The 18459-nt window shown below is 50.5% G+C and overlaps 1 protein-coding gene across 5 annotated transcripts in view; it reads right to left on the reverse strand.

The window, feature by feature from the left end:
- CUX1 (cut like homeobox 1) overlaps window positions 1-18459 on the reverse strand; it is a 470594-nt gene that overhangs the window by 37183 nt on the left and 414952 nt on the right. For 2 of the 5 annotated variants that reach the window (XM_008018442.3, XM_008018438.3), the window contains exons 22-23: window positions 13195-13383; window positions 8650-8914 (exon numbers count right to left, since the gene is read on the reverse strand). The exons of the other annotated variants lie outside the window; for them this stretch is intronic. In XM_008018442.3, coding sequence (XP_008016633.3) covers window positions 8650-8914; window positions 13195-13383 — 454 coding nt within the window. The remainder of the gene's footprint in view (window positions 1-8649; window positions 8915-13194; window positions 13384-18459) is intronic. 5 annotated transcript variants of the gene reach the window in all.

An 18459-nucleotide genomic window follows, 5' to 3' on the forward strand; every position in this document is an offset into this window, starting at 1 on the left:
GGCCAGGAGCCATCCCAGCATCCCAGGGCTGGGACACCACTCCCTTCTTCTCCACTGCAACAAAGTGCCACAGGCACTTGTTTTAATTTTAATTTTTTGAGACAGAGTTTCACTCTTGCCGCCCAGGTGGAGTGCAGTGGCTCAATCTCCGCTCACTGCAACCTCTGCCTCCCGGGTTCAAGCGATTCTCCTGCCTCAGCCTCCAGAGTACCTGGGATTACAGGCACCTGCCACCACATCCAGCTAATTTTTGCATTTTTTGTAGAGATGGGGTTTTACCATGTTGGCCAGGCTGGTCTCAAACTCCTGACCTCAGGTGATCCATCTGTCTCGGCCTCCAAAAGTGCTGGGATTACAGGTGTGAGCCACTGTGTCTGGCCACTTATTTTATTTTCCAAAAACCTTTTGGAAACAAGGCCTTGCTCTGTCACCAGACTGGAGTGCAGTGGTGCCATCACAGCTCACTGCAGCCTCCAACTACTGGGCTTGAGTGATCCTCCCATCTCAGCCTTCTGAGTAGCTAGGAACACAAGTGTGTCACTATGCTTGTTAATTTTTTAATTTTTTTAAAGAGATGGAGTCTCTCCATGTTGCCCAGGGTGGTCTTGAGCTCCTGGGCTCAAGCAATCTTCCTGCCTGGGCCTCCCCAAGTGCTGGGATTACAGGCATGAGCCACCACTTCCGGCCAGGATTCTTATCGAGTGACACGTTTCCTACATCCCATCCTATCTTGCTCCAACTAGACTGAGAAAGACAAGGTCCCATTTATTCTTTGTACACCCAGGCCTTGCACTGGCGCCACTGGTGTGCAGTAATGAAGGCTGGGTGAGTTCATCAGTGAAACTGCCTGATAACCACTGCATCCATCAGGACTTCAGGGGAGAGGATCAATTAATGGACAGCCGCCAAAGTGACAATTGTAATCTCTGAGCCACAGAAGGTCAGGTTGGGGACTTGTGGTCCAGGGTAGGGTGGAATTCCACCAAATTCTGTATTTTTCCTTTTTTTTTTTTTTTCCTTTCCTTATTTTACTCAGAGGCAGTGTCTTGCTTTGTCACTCAGGCTGAAATACAGTGGTGTGATCATAGCTCCCTGCAGCCTCTGCCTCCCAGGCTCAGGTGATCCTCCTGCCTCAGCCTCCTGAGTAGCCAGGACCACAGGTGTATGTCACCATGCCTGGATAAATTTTTAAAATATTGTAGAGACAGGATCTCATGATGTTACTTAGGCTGGAGTACAGGGGCACGATCATAGTTTACTGCAAACTTGACCTCCTGGGCTGAAGTGATCCTCTTGCCTTGGCCTCCCAAAGTGTTGCGATTACAGGTATAAGCCACCAAGCCCGGCCAATAAGGCTTACTGAGGCTGGGCGTGTTGGCTCACGCCTGCAATCCCAGCACTTTGGGAGGCTGAGGCGGGCAGATGGCTTGAGGCCCGGCGTTTGAAACCAGCCTGGCCAACACGGTGGAACCTTGTCTCTACTAAAAATACAAAAATTAGCCAGGCATGGTGGCAAGCACCTGTAATCCCAGCAGCTCAGGAGGCTGAGGCAGGAGAATCTCTTGAATGTGGGAGGCAGAGGTTAGTTACACTGAGCCGAGACTGTGCCACTGCATTCCAGCCTGGGCGACAGAGCAAGATCCTGTCTCAAGGAAAAAAAAAAAAAAAAAAAAAAAGGTTTTCTGGGCTCTTACTCTGCACTGGGTCCTGTGCTGAATGTGGGGACTCCCCTGGGGAAGATCCTACTGTAGCTTAGCCCAGGGTATTGAACTCTGGCGGAGCGCAGGGGGGTGTGAATCTGCTACGGAGTTATTTGGTTCCTGTGTGCAGTGAGCTCTGAACCTTGTCCTGAAAGATTTGTGAGCTCTGGTTCAGAAAGGAAGGGTTCTGAGACGCCCCCCAGAAGTTCCATGGTGTATCAGTCTTTCTCCCTTTCCTGGGGCTACCTTGGGAGCCCGGGAAACGGGGGCTTCTGTGAACAGGTTCCTGGGCGCTATGGCTTTCAAGCTCCTTGGCAGTGAGACTGCTAGCTGGGGTGAAACTCTCCACCCCACCCACTCTGACTGGGGAGGCGGGAGGCTGTACGGGTAGTGAAGGTTTGGTTCCAGCCAGACCCCAAGCCAGAGTACAGGCTTTTTGGAAGCAGGCACATCGGGGTTGGACATCTGGCTTTGGTGCTTACTAGCTGTGCAACTTGGAGAAGTTATTTAACCTCACAGCCATAGCATTCTGTGAGAAATAAGAAAACTTCAGGTTTTTTTGTTTTTGTTTTTTTGAGACGGAGTCTCACTCTGTCGCCCAGGCTGGAGTGCAGTGGTGCGATCTCAGCTCACTGCAACCTCCGCCTCTTGGGTTCAGATGATTCTCCTGCCTCAGTCTCCCGAATAGCTGGGACTACAGGTGTGTGCCACGACGCCTGGCTAATTTTTTGTAATTTTTTGTATTTTTAGTAGAGGCGGTGTTTCACCATGTTGGCCAGGTTGGTCTCGAACTCCTGACCTCAGGTGATCCAACCCCCTTGGCTTCCCAAAGTGCTGGGATTACAGGCGTGATTAAATAAGGTATTAAACGTATGATGTACAACCCAAAGTAGACACTCAAAAAGAGGTCACCATCCAGCTGCTGTTTGTGTGCTGTGATAAGCCCTAAGGGTGGGGAGGGGACACCGTTAGGTGTGGGGCCTAGGTTTCCATGCTCATGAGCTTGGCCCCTACGTGCAGACTTTGCCTGTAAAATGGGGCCAGCAGCACTGCACTTGGGTGCTGATGGAGGGACTGATAAGATGATACATCTATAAAATTGTCTGCTCGGGCCGGGTGCAGGGACTCACACCTGTAATCCCAGGGCTTTGGGAGGCCGAGATGGGAGATCGCTTGAGCTCAGGAGTTAGAGACCAGCCTGGGCAAAAGAGCAAAACCCCATCTCTACAAAAAAATACAAAAAATTAGCCAGGTGTGGTGGCGTGTACCTGCAGCCTCAGCTACTCCTGAGGCTCAGATGGAGGACTGATTGAGCCTGGGAGTTCAAGGCTGTGGTAAGCTGAGATTTTGCCACTGCACGCTGGCCTAGGCGACAGAGCGAGACCCTTTCTCAAAAAACCAAAACCAAAACCAAAACCACAATCAGAAAAGAAACAAACAAACAAAAAACTTTTTGGCTCAGTGCCTGGCACATGCCTTGTGCTCCACAGATGTGAGGCATTATCCTTTAGCCTAGATTTATCTCCATGTGTCTAAAGAATACTGTCTTCTGGCCTAGAAAGATGAGCTTCCAGGAGCAGTTGTGGTTTTTTAGGGAAGTCACACAAGACTCACGGAATGCCGTGGCTACAAGGGTTCGGAATCTGAGTTCGTACTGCATGGACCTGTTCTTCCAAGGAAGAGCAGTGTCCTGTGGTGTGTTATTCTGGCAATCTTGTCATCAATCCTGGGTAAATGGTCAGCCTGAGATATGTTTTTTTGCGGGAGGGTCTTGTTCTCTTGCCCAGGATGGAGTGCAGTGGCGTGATCATGGCTCACTGCAGCTTCAACCTCCTGGCTTCAGTGATTCTCCCACCTCGGCCTCCTGAGTAGCTGGGATCACAGGCACGCGTCACCACACCCGGCTGAGTTTTTCTATTTTTTGTAGAGACGTGGTCTCACTATGTTGCCCAGGCTGGTCTCAAACTCCTGGGCTCAAGCAATCCTCCCACCTTGGCCTCCCCAAGTGCTGGGATTACAGGCTGTGCCCAGCCTAGTCTGAGATATTTTTAATTGCCTTTAGCCAGAGATATTCCTAATCCCCTTAAAGTAAAAGGGTAAGAGGAAATAAGGCTTAGTTTTTTTTGAGGGGGCAAAAATTGACACCAAGTGTTACTCCCTGAGGGTTCCAGTGGGGCAGGAGAAAGGAAAATCAATGTTTCCTGTTTAACCCCTGAGAAAAGAATGTAAAAAACTACATTCTTGGTTAGGGATATAACATATGCAGTGTTGGGAAGCTCTGTCGGGTATAACAGCAGATTGGTCTGTACAAAGCATTTAGTGAAAGAACGAAAGCCTTGGAGAAAAAACTCAGTCTGCATCTCTGCTCTGCCCTTGGCCTGATGGGTGGGTGGTCTTTTTTTTTTTTGGGGGGGGGGACGGAGTTTTGCTCTGTCGCCCAGGCTGGAGTGCAATGGCGCGATCTCAGCTCACTGCAACCTCTGCCTCCGGGGTTCAAGTGATTCTCCTGCCTCAGCCTCCCGAGTAGCTGGGATTACAGGTGTGTGCCACCACATCTGGCTAATTTTTATCTTTTTAGTAGAGACGGGGTTTCACCATGTTAGCCAGGATGGTCTCGATCTCCTGACCTCATGATCCGCCCGCCTCAGTCTCCCAAAGTGCTGGGATTACAGGTGTGAGCTACCATGCCCAGCCTAATTGTTAAATTTTTTGTAGAGACAGAGTCTCATTATCTTGCTCAGGCTGGTCTCGAGCTCCTGTGCTCAAGAGATTCTGAGCCTCCCGAGTAGCTGGGATTACAGGCATGTGCCACCACAGCAGGCTAATTTTGCATTTTTAGTAAAGACAGAGTTTCACCATGTTGGCCAGGCTGGTCTCGAACTCCTCACTTTAGATGATCTGCCTGCCTTGGCCTCCCAAAGTGCTGGGATTAGCCTGCCTTGGCCTCCCAAAGTGCTGGGATTAAAGGCGTGAACCACCGAGACTGGCCCTGCTGGGTGATCTTAGACAAGCAATTTCATGCCAATTCTGAATGTTCACTTCTCCTTCATCTATTTTATTATTATTATTTTTTCTGTAGTGACAGGCTCTCACTATGTTGCTGAGGCTGGTCTCGAACTCCTGGCCTCAAACCATCCTCCTGCCTCCGCCTCCCAATGGGGTTCTAGGCATGAGCCACTGTGCCTGGTCCCTCGTTTCTCCTTCCACCTGTTTCGTTGCTTATAAAATTCTTCTCTACTCCAATCCTCCTTTCAAGAGCCTGCTCATCTCATACCTCTTCCATGATATTTTTCTAGATCTCTGCAGCTCAAACTCATCTCTTGGATCCCATATTTGACTCAGCCCAGCCTGCTTTGTTGTGGAGTTATTTTTGAAAGGAAGCATTTGTTGAGTGTCTACTCTGGATTCAGACCTGGGATTCGTTTATTTTTTTGAGACAGAGTCTCGCTGTGTCACCCAGACTGGAGTGCAATGGTATGATCATGGCTCACTGCAACCTCCACCTCACAGGTTCAGGCGATTCTCCTGCCTCAGCCTCCTGAGCAGCTGGGATTACAGGCGCGCACCATCACACCCAGCTAATTTTTGTATTTTTAGTAGAGACGGGGTTTCATCATGTCAGTCAGGCTGGTCTCGAACTCCTGGCCTCAAGTGATCCACCCGCCTCGGCCTCCCAAAGTTCTGGGATTACAGGCATGAGCTACCACACCCAGCCCACACCTGTGATTACTAAATTTTATTTACTAAGTTTTGAGGTCCTACTGGTCTTCTTCTTCTCTCCCCTTCTCTCTTTATCTTTGCCACAGGTGTACCATTGAATTTGCTAGTGCTAAAATGCACAAAAGAGGCATCGCCACCATGACTGCAGACTACGGTGCGATGGGCATGACTGTCAGAAGACCAGCAAGACAAGCGGCAAACTGAGAAACCTGAGGGGGGTATGCTCTGGCCAGGGGGCAGTGACTGTCATGCAGCTGAAGCCTGTTGGGGGACTTGGGAAACACACGTGGCCCCAGCAGGGCCAGGGAACATAGTTTTGGAGCTATTTTTTATAATTGGTAGCGTCTATGCCCAGATAGTAACCTAGGGCTTTGCAGACATCTATATTATAGAAAGAGTTACCACACGTGTCCTAAAATGGATATGAATTACAGGAGACTTCAAAATGCAGCATCTTTGTGGCTAGAAAGTAGAAATGGCAGCTGGGCGCGGTGGCTCACGTCTGTAATCCCAGAACTTTGGGAGGCCGAGGTGGATCACTTGAGGTCACGAGTTCGAGACCAGTCTGGCCAACATGGTGAAACCCAGTCTCTACTAAAAATACAAAACATCAGCCAGGTTTGGTGGCGGGCGCCTATAATCCCAGCTACTCGGGAGGCTGAGGCAGGAGAATGGCTTGAACCTGGGAGGCAGAGGTTGCAGTGAGCTGAGATTGCGCCGCTGCACTCCAGCCTGGGTGACAGAACAAGACTCTGTCTCAGAAAAAAAAAAAAAAGAAAGTGGAAATGGGATAGCATGGCACCTGGTGAAGAGAAGCTTCAGGAAACCCCTGTCCACGTTTCCGTTCATTTCCTTCATTCTGCTTCATTAATGCTGAAGTTTCCTTCCAAGTAGAGGGACCTCCACTGTTCTAACTGCTGGCCTCCCTCTGCCTCTGTTTTGATCTGATTGCTAAATTTGAAATGAAGAAACTGGCTGCGCAGCTCCTGGACTTACTTTCTTTTTTTGAGACAGGGTCTGGCTCTATCACCCAGACTGGAGTGCAGTGGTGTGATCTCGGCTCACTGCAACCTCTGCCTCCTGGGCTCACGCGATCCTCCTGCCTCAGCCTCCTGAGTAGCTGGGGCTATAGGTGCGTGTTACCATGCCTGCTAATCGTGGATTTTTTCCTTGCGAGAGGTAGCTGGCACATGGGGAGGCCTGTGTGGGGCCAGGGCTGCCATTGTGGGGAAGTTTGCCTGGGTCTAGGGTCCACGTAGCAGGTGTGCTCAGCTCTCACAATGAGCAGCATCTTGTGACTTGGCCTTTATGGGCAATAAAAGTGTGATTTGGGCTCCAACCTAATATTTTAGTTTCCCAATTTGTCCAGAGCCTGGGTGGTTTACTGGGCCCCTTCAGGAACTCCAGTGGACCTTACGGGGGAGGGAGGGCCCTGTGACAGACACAACTTCCCCTCCAGCCTGACTGTGACCTTGTACTGCCCGTGACTGTGTCACATGCACAGCTGGGAGGGCCCCACTGCCATCAGCTACACCTACATATGGTCACCTTGGTTGAACCAGGCGCACCTACCCCAATGTTATCAGGCCCTAGGGACAATGGGAAGCAGCACCTGAGATGGTCATTGGCAAGGCACTAGCTTAGGGATCTCCATCAGGGCCCTGGAATTCTTGGTTTCTAGCAGTAGAGAATATGGTTATAGCTATGATCAGCAACTCAGGATCCTTCAGTGGGTTTCCTCAATCTACTCCAAACCCTTCATCCCAGTGCACTTTGTTCTACCAAGAGAGCGCTGGGCTCTGACCTCCTTAGCCCCTCTGAGTTCTGTATTTTTCATCTGTAGAACGAAGAGAACTGGCCAGGTGCAGTGGCTCATGCCTGTAATCCCAGCACTTTGGGAGGCTGAGGCAGGTGGATCACCTGAGGTCAGGAGTTGGAGACCAGCCTGACCAACATGTTGAAATCTGTCTCTACTAAAAATACAAAAATTAGCTGGGCGTGGTGGTGCCCACCTGTAGTCTCAGCTACTCCGGAGGCTGAGGCAGGAGAATCGCTTGAACCTGGGAGAAGGAGGTTGCAGTGAGCTGAGATCGTGCCATTGCACTCCAGCCTGGGCGACAGAGCAAGACTCCATCTCAAAAAAAAAAAAAAAAAAAAAAGGAAGAGAATGTGCTATCTCATATACTTTGTGAGGATTAAGTGATATAACTTGGTGAAACTTAGCTCAGAATCTGAGATCTAGAAGACGCTCAATCTGTCTTCATTAACTCATGAACTTTCCCAAAAGCAAAGGCCTTAAATGACTTCATTTATTAATTACAGAACTAATCAAACTAATTTGGAAGATAACACGGCAGAAGACCCTGAGAAAGCACTGCAAAATCACTAAGAAATAAAAGTTCAGGCCAGGTGCAGTGGCTCATGCCTATAATCGCAAGGCTTTGGGAGCCCGAGGTGGGAGGACTGCTTGAGGCCAGGAGTTCGAGGCTGCAGTGAGCTATGATTGCACCACTGCACTCTAGCCTGGGTGACAGAGCAAGCCCTTGCCTCTAAAAATAAACAAATATGAATATGAATATAAATATATATAAACTAAACCACAAAAATTTCACTCCTTTTGAACCTTGAATGCCTACATGCTCCCTTATTAAATGATGTAATTGAGAGGTGATTTTCTTTCTGGGTCATGGCAGATACCATCTGTCTCTAACTATGTGACAGTGATGGGAAGGGACGTGGCCTTACATCTCTGGGTTAAAACCTCCAAAAAAACCTAAGGAACTGCTGGGCGTTGGTGGTTCATGCCTGTAATCCCAGCACTTTGTGGGGCCGAGGTGGGCAGATCACCTGAGGTCAGGATGTTTGAGACAAGCCTGACCAACATAGTGAAACCCTATCTCTACTAAAACTACAAAAATTAGCCGGGTGTGGTGGCCGGGGCCTGTAATCCCAGCTGCTTGGGAGGCTAAGGCAGGAGAATCGCTTAAACCCAGGAGACAGAGGTTGCAATGAGCCGAGATTGTGCCATTGCACTTCAGCCTGGACAACAAGATTGAAACTCTGTCTAAAAAGACAGAACAAAAACCCCACAAACCTAAGAGACCAAGGAATGGACCAATCACCAAGCTCCCAGCCCCCCGAAGCCTCACCCCTGTGCACCATGGGGGCCTCGGGACACATCAGCCCCTTCCCCTGGGCCGACCGGGCGCTCCTTGGGAGCCAGCCGTACCTGTAGTTGTGGAACCAGTTGATGACAGTGCTGGTTTTCAGGTTGAGCTGGGTGGCGAGGTCTTCGATGGTTTTTGGTGACGGGTATGGCTTTTGCTGATACGCTCGTTTCAGCGCCTCCTTCTCCTCCGGAGCCAGCACCACCCGGGGTTTCTTCAGCTGGTGCTGGGGCTGGGGGCTGGCGCCCTGGCTGTACTCAGTGCCGACGGAGGGTGGTTCGCAGGGCTGGCTGTCACTGACTGAGCTGTGCCGCCGCTTCATGTAGGCTGCAGAGGAAGAGACGGCAGACTGAGGTCAGGCCCAGGTGGGACAGCAGCCCAAATCCCTGGTCCCCGCTAGCGGGATGGCACAGTGCCGGCTTGCGGGACTTTGCACAGAGCATCTCAAAACACTAAGATGAGGCTGGGCGCGGTGGTTCATGCCTGTAATCCAAGCACTTTGGGGGGCTGAGGCGGGCAGATCACTTGAGGTCAGGAGTTCAAGACCAGCCTGGCCAACATGGTGAAACCCCCCTCTACTAAAAGTACAAAAATTAGCTGGCCATGGTGGTGGGCGTCTGTAATCCCAGCTAATAGGGAGGCTGAGGCAGAATTGCATGAACCCGGGAGGTGAAGGTTGCAGTGAGTCGTGATGGTGCCACTGCAGTCCAGCCTGAGTAACAGAGCAAGATTCCGTCTCAAACAAAACAAAACAAAGAAACAACACTAAGATGAGAGCCATTCTGTTACCAGCACACGCTCACCAAGGACCTGCTCTGACGGAATGTGAGGTCCTCACCTGTCCCTGCACAACTTAACAGTTTAGTAGGGGAGGCGGAGAAGTATCCAGAGAGATGTTCCCATCAGAGTGAAAAGTGGGGTGGGGGTAAGTAAGTACAAGGGACCATGGGGATATTGAGAAGAGTTCCTCAGTCAGGCCTGGGGAGCGGGCAGGGGAAGTTGCCCAGAAAAGATGATGTTTAAACTGAATCTTGGAGGACATCGCCTGGCGTGGTGGCTCACACCTATAATTGCTGCAGTTTGGGAAGCTGAGGTGGGAAGACTGCTTTAGCCTAGGAGTTTGAGACCAGCCTGGAGAACATAGTGAGATCCTGTCTCAACAAAAAATTTAAAAATTAGCCAGGTGTGGTGGCGTGCACCTGTAGTCTCAGCTACTCGGGTGGCTGAGACGGGAGGATCGCTTGAGCCCAGAACGTCGAGGTTGCAGCGGTGAGCTATGATTGCATCACTGCCCTTCAGCCTGGGCAACAGAGTGAGACCCTGTCTCTAAAAATAAAATAAAATAAAATAAAATAAACAACTTAGGCAAGGGAATTCGTTAACTAACTTGCCGTTTTGTCATGAGAACTCAGAAGTAATTGTGAAGGTAAATCTTCCCCACAGAAAACCCAAACAGCGGGGCCGGGCGCAGTGGCTCACACCTGTAATCCCAGCACTTTGGGAGGCCGAGGTGGGCGGATCACCTGAGATTGGCGATCGAGACCATCCTGGCTAACATGGCGAAACCCTGTCTCTACTAAAAATACAAAAAATTAGTTGGGCGAGGTGGCGGGTGCCTGTAGTCCCAGCTACTCGGGAGGCTGAGGCAGGAGAATGGCGTGAACCCGGGAGGCAGAGCTTGCAGTGAGGCGAGATCATGCCACTGCACCCCAGCCTGGGCAACACAGCAAGACTCCCTCTCAAAAAAAACAAAAAACAAAAAAACAAAAACAAAACCCAAACAGCTGAGTCAAAGCAGCTGGATCCAGAGAAAGGAGTTGGATTGTCCAACGGTGGGGACTCCCTCCAGTTCCCTCCCAGGGGACAGACGACAGACCAGGGGCTGGCGCGGGGCTGGAGAAGGCCTCTCTAGGGAGCAGCCCTCGTGGCCGGCACCCCCAGGAGTGAAGAGAAGGCCACAGGACCACAAAGGCTTTCGAGACTGGGACACCTTTGGAAGGGTCTGGGCCCCGCAGAAACAGTAACTCATTTATAACACAAGAGGGCGCCCCGAGCCTGTGCAGAGGGAAAGACGGGAGGCCTGGGAAGCCCTGGAGATGTATTTGGGGGGACTAAGGTCCTTTCCTACCGGCCCGGGGTGAGCGGGGTTGTCAGGACCTCCTTCCTCCTAGGGGCTGAGGGCTGCCTCCTGGCGAGTGCAGGAAGCTTCACCCTGCTCGGGTGAGGGGATAATGGGAAACTCTGCACAGATATATTGGGTTCATGACAGCATTCTCTCTACTTTTGTTTATGTTGGAAATTTCCCATAATAAGATGTTGAAAGGGCCAGGCGCAGTGGCTCATGCCTGTAATCCCAGCGCTTTGGGAGGCCGAGATGGGAGGATTGCTTGAGGCCAGGTGTTCAAGATCAGCCTGGGCAATATAGTAAGACTTTAAAAAACAAACAAACAAAATGAAAAAGAAGTTGAAAACTTTTGGGGGGGGCAATGTGGCACCAGGCCTTTGCAGCTTACAGTGCTGCCTGAGGCTGCCCAAGAGGCGTGGCCTACCTCAGACCCTTAGACTACACACCCAAGGGCAGGCCAGAGCCCGCTAGAGGGGCCCTGAATGGGGCAGAGGGCACCACCTGGGCAGGTCATCAGTGGGCAGCAGCAGTGCCCTTGGGTCGCACGGGGGCAGCTCGCAGCACAGAGGCAGCGGATGTATATTTAACAGCACCTGCTTTGAAATCTGACAGCCCTGAGTATGGATTTCCACTCCCTACTGATAGGAGCTATTGAAATCTGCCAGGCTGTATGAAGCCCCGAGCTTCGTATTTCCTGGATAAGGACATCTATGCAGTCGTCTTAGCACAGTGCCTTGCAAACAGGGCAGTTCTCAGAAAATAGAAGCCTCTATTATTATGAAGGAACCCCCATAGGGTTTCTGGAGGAGGCACCAGAGACTCTCTCTCCTTCAGCAGCCCTTTCCCGGGTTGGGTGAGAATGGTGACGCTTGGCTGGAATTTCTGGGTGAATTAAGAATGGACAGGCCTGGGTTCCGTACCCGTCCCTGGCTCAGATGTTCTGTGTGGTGGAGGGGTGGGCTGGGGCAGAGCCACTCAGGGGCCTGGGATGCCCATTCGCCCATTTTTTTTTTTTTTTTTTGAGATGGGGTCTTGCTGTGCCGCCCAGGCTGGAGTGCAGTGGTGTCATCTCTGCTCACTGCAATCTCCTCCTCCCGGGTTCAAGCGATTCTCCTGCCTCAGCCTCCCAAGTAGCTGGGGTTATGGGCATGCGCCACCATGCCTGGCTGAGATTGGTCTTTTTCAGTAGAGACGGGGTTTCACTATGTTGCCCAGGCTGGTCTCGAACTCTGGACCTCAAGTGATCCACCTGCCTTGGACTCCCAAAGTGTTGGAATTACAGGCGTGAGCCACCGCGCCCGGCCCCTGGGATGCCCACTCTTAGTTCAGGTCCTCTGCATTAGCTGATCAGGGAGGCTGCTGCTTCTTATGGTCAGACCAGCAGCAGCTAGTTCCCAGTTGCTGCCTCTAAGGGATGCAGTTCAGCCGCCCAGTGAGCTCCCAGCACCATGGGTGACTGGAGGACGGAGGGTGCTCGAGGGGTGGACTCACTGGCGAGGACCAGCACTTGGAAACTGCAAACCACGAGGCACAGCACACCTGGCTTTAGGCATTTTTCCTATGCTGTAGCCTACAGGCTGCGAGAAAAATGCGAATCCACATTCGAGATGATATGTGGGTGGACGTGGGGTTATTCCTCTCGGGAGGCCAAATCCCCAGAGGCTGGAAAATAACAGCAAGAGAGAGATCCGCTGTGGCAGGAGTTTGCTCTGTCGCTTTCTAGGCCGGGTGACCTTGGTGGAGGCACCGAACCTCTCTGAACCTCTGTTTCCTGATCTACAAAATGCAGTTGTTGCTTTTTTTTTTTCCCCCGAGATAGGGTCATGGTCTATTACCTAGGCTGGAGTGCGGTGGCTTGATCTCTGTTCACTGCCTGTAGAGTTCAAGCAATGCTTGTGCCTCAGCCTCCCAAGTAGCTGGGATTACAGAGGCACGCACCCCATGCTTGGCTTTTTTTTTTTTTTTTTTCCAGTAGAGACGGGGTTTTGCCACGTTGGCCAGGCTGGTCTTGAACTCCTGACCTCAAGTGATCCACCTGCCTCAGCCTCCCAGTGCTGAGATTACAGGCGTGAGCCGCCGTGCCCGGCCTACAAAACGCATTTCTTAATTCTCTCTGATAACAAAGGAAAGCCTCTAGCCACCTGGTGCATACACAGTAAATGCTGTCATAGCCCGATCAGCCACCCACATGACACAAAACCCAAATGCAGCACCCCCAGCGCTGTTCTGCTCTCCTTGGTTAAAAGTGCTCCCAATGCTAAAAAAATCTTTAGATTCAGGCTGCTGGAGAGAAAAAGTTACAGATCTTCCTAGCCCTCTTAGGTACTCATTAGCTGATGACCATCCAAAAATATTTTTGCCCCGTCCTCCGGTCCCTTGGTCATGGGTCAATGTCCCTTATTAGCTGTGTGGGAAAGATTTGAAAGAAACAGCCTGTCTATGAATGAGGACACAGCCGGCCTGAGCAGGGCAGGAGACTCACCTTTCTTCTCCATCCGCTTCATGTCCATCAGCTTCTCCACATTGTTGGGGTCGTTCAGCCACAGCTGCATCCGGACGAAGGGCTCTCGTCCTTTCAGACTGAGCTTATGCCAGGGTTTGGGGCGGGCCAGGAGGTCGGAGACAGAGCCTTGGGTGAGCCCTAAGATGGTCTCCCCAAATAAGCGCTGGCCTAGAGAGAAAACAGAAGCGAGACAGGTATTGTCACTGAAAGCCAGGGATCTGAAGGGACAAGTATGTGTCAAGGTTAAAATCAGACACAGGAGTTTAAAGGCCCAGGGTTGGGCTGGCGACGTCCTAGCTTACAGCAAACACCTGGTAGAAATAGATCTTCAACCAGACTTTTAATACTCTCCACTGGCGAGGGAGTTGGCATTGCTCTTGCATTCTCCATACACACAACCAATGATGTTTCTCTTTATTATTATTATTTTTTTGAGATGGAGTCTTGCTCTGTCACCCAGGTTGGAGTACAGTGGCATAATCTCAGCTCACTGCAACCTCTGCCTCCCCGGTTCAAGCGATTCTTCTGTCTCAGCCTCCCGAGTACCTGGGACTACACGTGTGCGCCACCATGCCTGGCAAAGTTTTGTATTTTTAGTACAGACTGGGTTTTGCCATGTTGGCCAGGCTGGTCTTGAACTCCTGACCTCAGGTGATCCACCCACCCTCAGCCTCCCAAAGTGCTGAGATTATAGGCGTGACTCACTGCATCTGGCCAATGATGTTTCTCTTAGGCCTTCAGCCTGGTGCGGTGAGGCAGGAAGATCATTTGAGCCCAGGGGTTTGAGACCAGCCTGGGCGACACGGTGAGACTCAGTCTCTACAAAAATACCACAAAAAAAATTAGCTAGGCATGGTGGCATGTACCTATAGTTCTAGTTACTTGGGAGGCTGAGATGGGAGGACTGCTTGAGCCCAGGAGGTTGAGGCTGCAGTGAGCTATGACTGCACCACTGCACTTCAGCCTGGGAAACAGAGAGAGACTGTGTCTCAAAAAAAAAAAAAAAAAAAGCTTTCCGGTTTTGTATGTGCTGAGGTCACGCTAACACCTGTGGTGTTTCTCAGAGGCAGTGAAATCTCTAAGCCAGAGCTCAGGAGGCCAAACAGCAAACAGGAGACCCCTCTCGTACAACCTCAAATCAGAGGGCAGCCCGCGTCTCCTGCCACAATTAGCAAGGTTATCAGGTCTCGCTGAGAAAACGGGGCACGCAACCCGCAATCACAGCAGGACAGAGGAGAGGGCGAGCTGCCCAGCTCTGCTTTTCTGAGAGGCCGGCCAATTCCAATTCCAAAGTCTGCTTTTGCAGTCTAGGCTGCCTTTGCTAAATAAAGTAGCTGGAAGTGGATCAAAACCCCTTCTCCGATACCTTTTCTTCTCCCAGGCAGGGGTAGGCAGCCTGCTTCACAGGCTGATCAGAGGGCATTTCGCTATGGAGGGCACAGCCGCATTGAGTTGGCAATGCTTGTCAGGAGCTTAGAAAGAAAGGCTCGCTTCTCTGAGGGCCATTCCGCTGCCGGTTTACAGGGCCACCGCTTGTAAAGATACAAATTAGGATCAGTGATAACCTGGATGGCCTGACGGGAGTACTTGAATGAACAGGACTTATTAGGTGGAAGTGGAGACTGGGATCAGAGGGGCCGGTGTTTGACCCCATAAAGCGTACAGAACAGAAGGCACCTCTCCCCGTCAGGGGCAAGGAGACGACAGAGGGCTGGCTTGTTCTCTCTGTGGCTCACATCCTCTCTGTGAATAGAACCACCACACACTGGCTTCTAAGAAGGGGGCCTCCAAGTAAAAGTTTACTGCCTGGAAAGCTCTGAAGCTGAGACATTAATTTCTTATCAGTCTTTTTTAATTTTTTCCCCTAAAGAAACAGGGTCTCGCTATATTGCCCAGGCTGGACTGGAACTCCTGGGCTCAAGCAATTGTTCTACCTCAGCATCCTGAGTAGCTGGGATTACAGGTGCACACCACCACGCCTGGCTTGGTCATTTTAAACCTAAAGATAAATTTACTGATTTTGTAAACCTGTGGTTTCTCTGTCTTTCAAACTCTTTAGCCTATAAATGTCCCAAGTCCTTATGATTTTTTTTTTTTTTTTTTTTTTTTTTTTGCAGTTGTTATAAGAAAATTTTGGCCAGGTGCGGTGGCTCATGCCTGTAAACCCAGCACTTTGGGAGGCCGAGGCGGGTGGATCACAAGGTCAGGAGATTGAGACCATCCTGGCTAACACAGTGAAACCCCATCTCTACTAAAAATACAAAAAATTAGCCGGGTGTGGTGGCAGGTGCCTGTAGTCCCAGCCACTGGGGAGGCTGAGGCAGGAGAATGGTGTGAACCCAGGAGGTGGAGCTTTCAGTGAGCTGAGATCGCGCCACTGCACTCCAGCCTGGGCGACAGAGCAAGACTCCATCTCAAAAAAAGAAAATTTTACTTAATGCTAACATGGTAAAAGAATCTATTTTCATTTTAAGGAGCTTGCTATGTTTGGGAAAGCCATATATATGAATAGCTAGTTGCTCCTTGCTTAGGCCTCCCAGTTGAATGGGGGGAAAAAATCAGATGATTATTCCTGGAAAATTATCTGTGTCACTCCTGGATGTTTCCTAGCCATGACTTTTAACCGTTTTTGGGCTACAGACCCATTTGAGAGCCTGAAGAAAGCTACAGACCTTCACCCAGTAAAACCAACATTAAGGAAAACTCCAGCAATGATGGTGGCATGGAAGATAAGGCCAAGTGTGAGATTTCAATGTTCGCAATCTTGTAATTGCAATCTTGCAACTCACAAGTGTTTAAACTGAGACTTTTCCCTGTAATCTCAGCACTTTGGGAGACTGAGGTGGGCGGATCACTTGAGCCTAGGAGTTTGAGACCAGCCTGGGCAATATGGTGAAACCCCATCTCTATTAAAAAAAAAAAAAAAAAAAAAAAATTGGCCAGGCTTGGGGCGTGTGCCTGTAGTCCTAGCTATTCAGTAGGCTGAGGTGGGAGGATTGAGCCCAGGAGTTCAAGGCTGCTGTGAGCTATAATCGTGCCACTGCACTCCGGCCTGGGCTACAGAGCTAGACCCTATCTGATTTTCAACATTTACACGAAAGGCCACTTCCTATAAGGAGGTGGGCGGGAGTGATGCAACTGACCTGCTTCCTTGGATGTGTGACAAGCTATGAAGTGGGAGATGACTCAAGTCTAGGAATCGCTGCATGATTCAATAACTGATGAACATATGGGAATTAGCCATTTTTTCAAATCAACAGCTACATTTTTATTTTTATGAATTGACTTAATTATACAAGGTCTCATTGATATGACTTTTTCTCTCATTCTATTTTGTCTGTTGCATTGTACGGACAGGGGGATGGGAGGCTTCCACTGGACAAGCTGGCTTAACCCCCAGGCTGTCAGATCACTGAGCAAACTTTAGTGGAACTCAGCTACTCTGTTCTTTTTTTAAAATTATTATTTTTTTTGAGATAGTGTCTTGCATTGTTGCCCAGGCTGGAGTGAAGTGGTGCCATCATGGCTCACTGCTGCCTCAACCTCCTGGGTTCAAGTGATCCTCCCACCTCAGCCTCGCAAGCAGTTGGAATTACAGCAGGCACTACCATGCCCGGATAATAATTTTTTAAAAATTTATTTCTTGGCCAGGCGCAGTGGCTCATGCCTGTAATCCCAGCACTTTGGGACGCCGAGACAGGTGGATCACGAGGTCAGGAGATCGAGACCATCCTGGCTAACACGGTGAAACCCCGTCTCTACTAAAAAATACAAAAAACTAGCCGGGCGAGGTGGCGGGCGCCTGTAGTCCCAGCTACTCGGGAGGTTGAGGCAGGAGAATGGTGTGAACCCAGGAGGCGGAGCTTGCAGTGAGCTGAGATCCGGCCACTGCACTCCAGCCTGGGCGACAGAGCGAGACTCAGTCTCAAAAAAAAAAAAAAAAAATTATTTCTTGTACGGGGTCTCACTGTGTTGCCCAGGCTGGTCTCAAACTCCTGGCCTCAGGTGATCCACCACCTCAGCCTCCCAAAGTGCTAGGGTTACAGGCCACCTGTCATTCTCAAGTGAGCCACCGTGCTCGGCCTCCCTTCTCTTCTTACCCCATGGAAGAAACAAAGGACACACAAGGCCTTTCCATGAACAGCAGACAAACTGCAACCACTCGGTAGGGTTGTGCTTGCACGCACTGCAGAGAACAGCGCCCCTTCAACTGACTTTCACCCTTGGGAAATAAGAAGGATAGAAAAGTGCGTTTCCAGTCTCTGCGTGTCTACACCACCCTGTCTGGTTAACACCACACTGGAGGAGCACGGTGGTTTAAAATGACAAAATAGACTTGGCCGGCATGGTGGCTCATGCCTGTAATCCCAGCACTTTCGGAGGCCAAGGCGGGTGGATCACCTGAAGCCAGTTCGAGACCAGCCTTGGCAGCATGGCGAAACTCTATCTCTACTGAATACACAAAAATGAGCTGGGTGTGGTGGCGGGCACTTGTAATCCCAGCTACTTGGGAGGCTGAGGCAGGAGAATCACCTGAACCTAGGAGGCAGAGACTGTAGTGAGCCGCAATTGTGCCACTGCACTCCAGCCTGAGTGAGACAGGGAGACTCTGTCTCAAAAAAAAAAAAAAAAAAAAAAAAAAAAAAAAAAAAAAAGGCCAGACACGGTGGCTCATGCCTGTAATCCCAGCATTTTGGGAGGCCGAGGCGGGTGGATCACTTGAGGTCAGGAGTTCGAGACCATCCTGGCCAACGTGGTGAAACTCCGTCTCTACTAAAAACACAAAAATTAGCTGGGCGTGGTGGCAGATGCCTGTAATCCCAGCTACTAGGGAGGCTGAAGCAGGAGAATTGCGTGAACCTGGGGTTCAGTGAGCCGAGAGGTTGTAGTGAGCTGAGGTCGTGCCACTGCACTCTACCCTGGGTGACAGAGTGAGGCTCCGTCTCAAAAAATAAAAAAAATAAAAAAATAAAAATGATGAAACACTGTAACATTCTTACAGCCACAGCAGCTGGTGAGCAGTGACACAGAGCACAGAGAACCACCTCAGGCCGAGCACCTGAGGGGGTGGAGCATGTGCCAGGCTGAGGCTGGGTCTGAGGCATGGTGGGACGCCAGGGTGACGGAGTGAGTTCCCCAGGGGCTGCCCGCCCCAGCTATGGGCTGTGAAATGGAGATGGCTTTGCAAGGCAGCAGAAACAGCAATGATAAAATAACAATGACTATTATTACCAGTCAGGCCTG

This window comes from Chlorocebus sabaeus, chromosome 28 (assembly GCF_047675955.1).
Source record: "Chlorocebus sabaeus isolate Y175 chromosome 28, mChlSab1.0.hap1, whole genome shotgun sequence".
Taxonomy (NCBI): domain Eukaryota; kingdom Metazoa; phylum Chordata; class Mammalia; order Primates; family Cercopithecidae; genus Chlorocebus; species Chlorocebus sabaeus.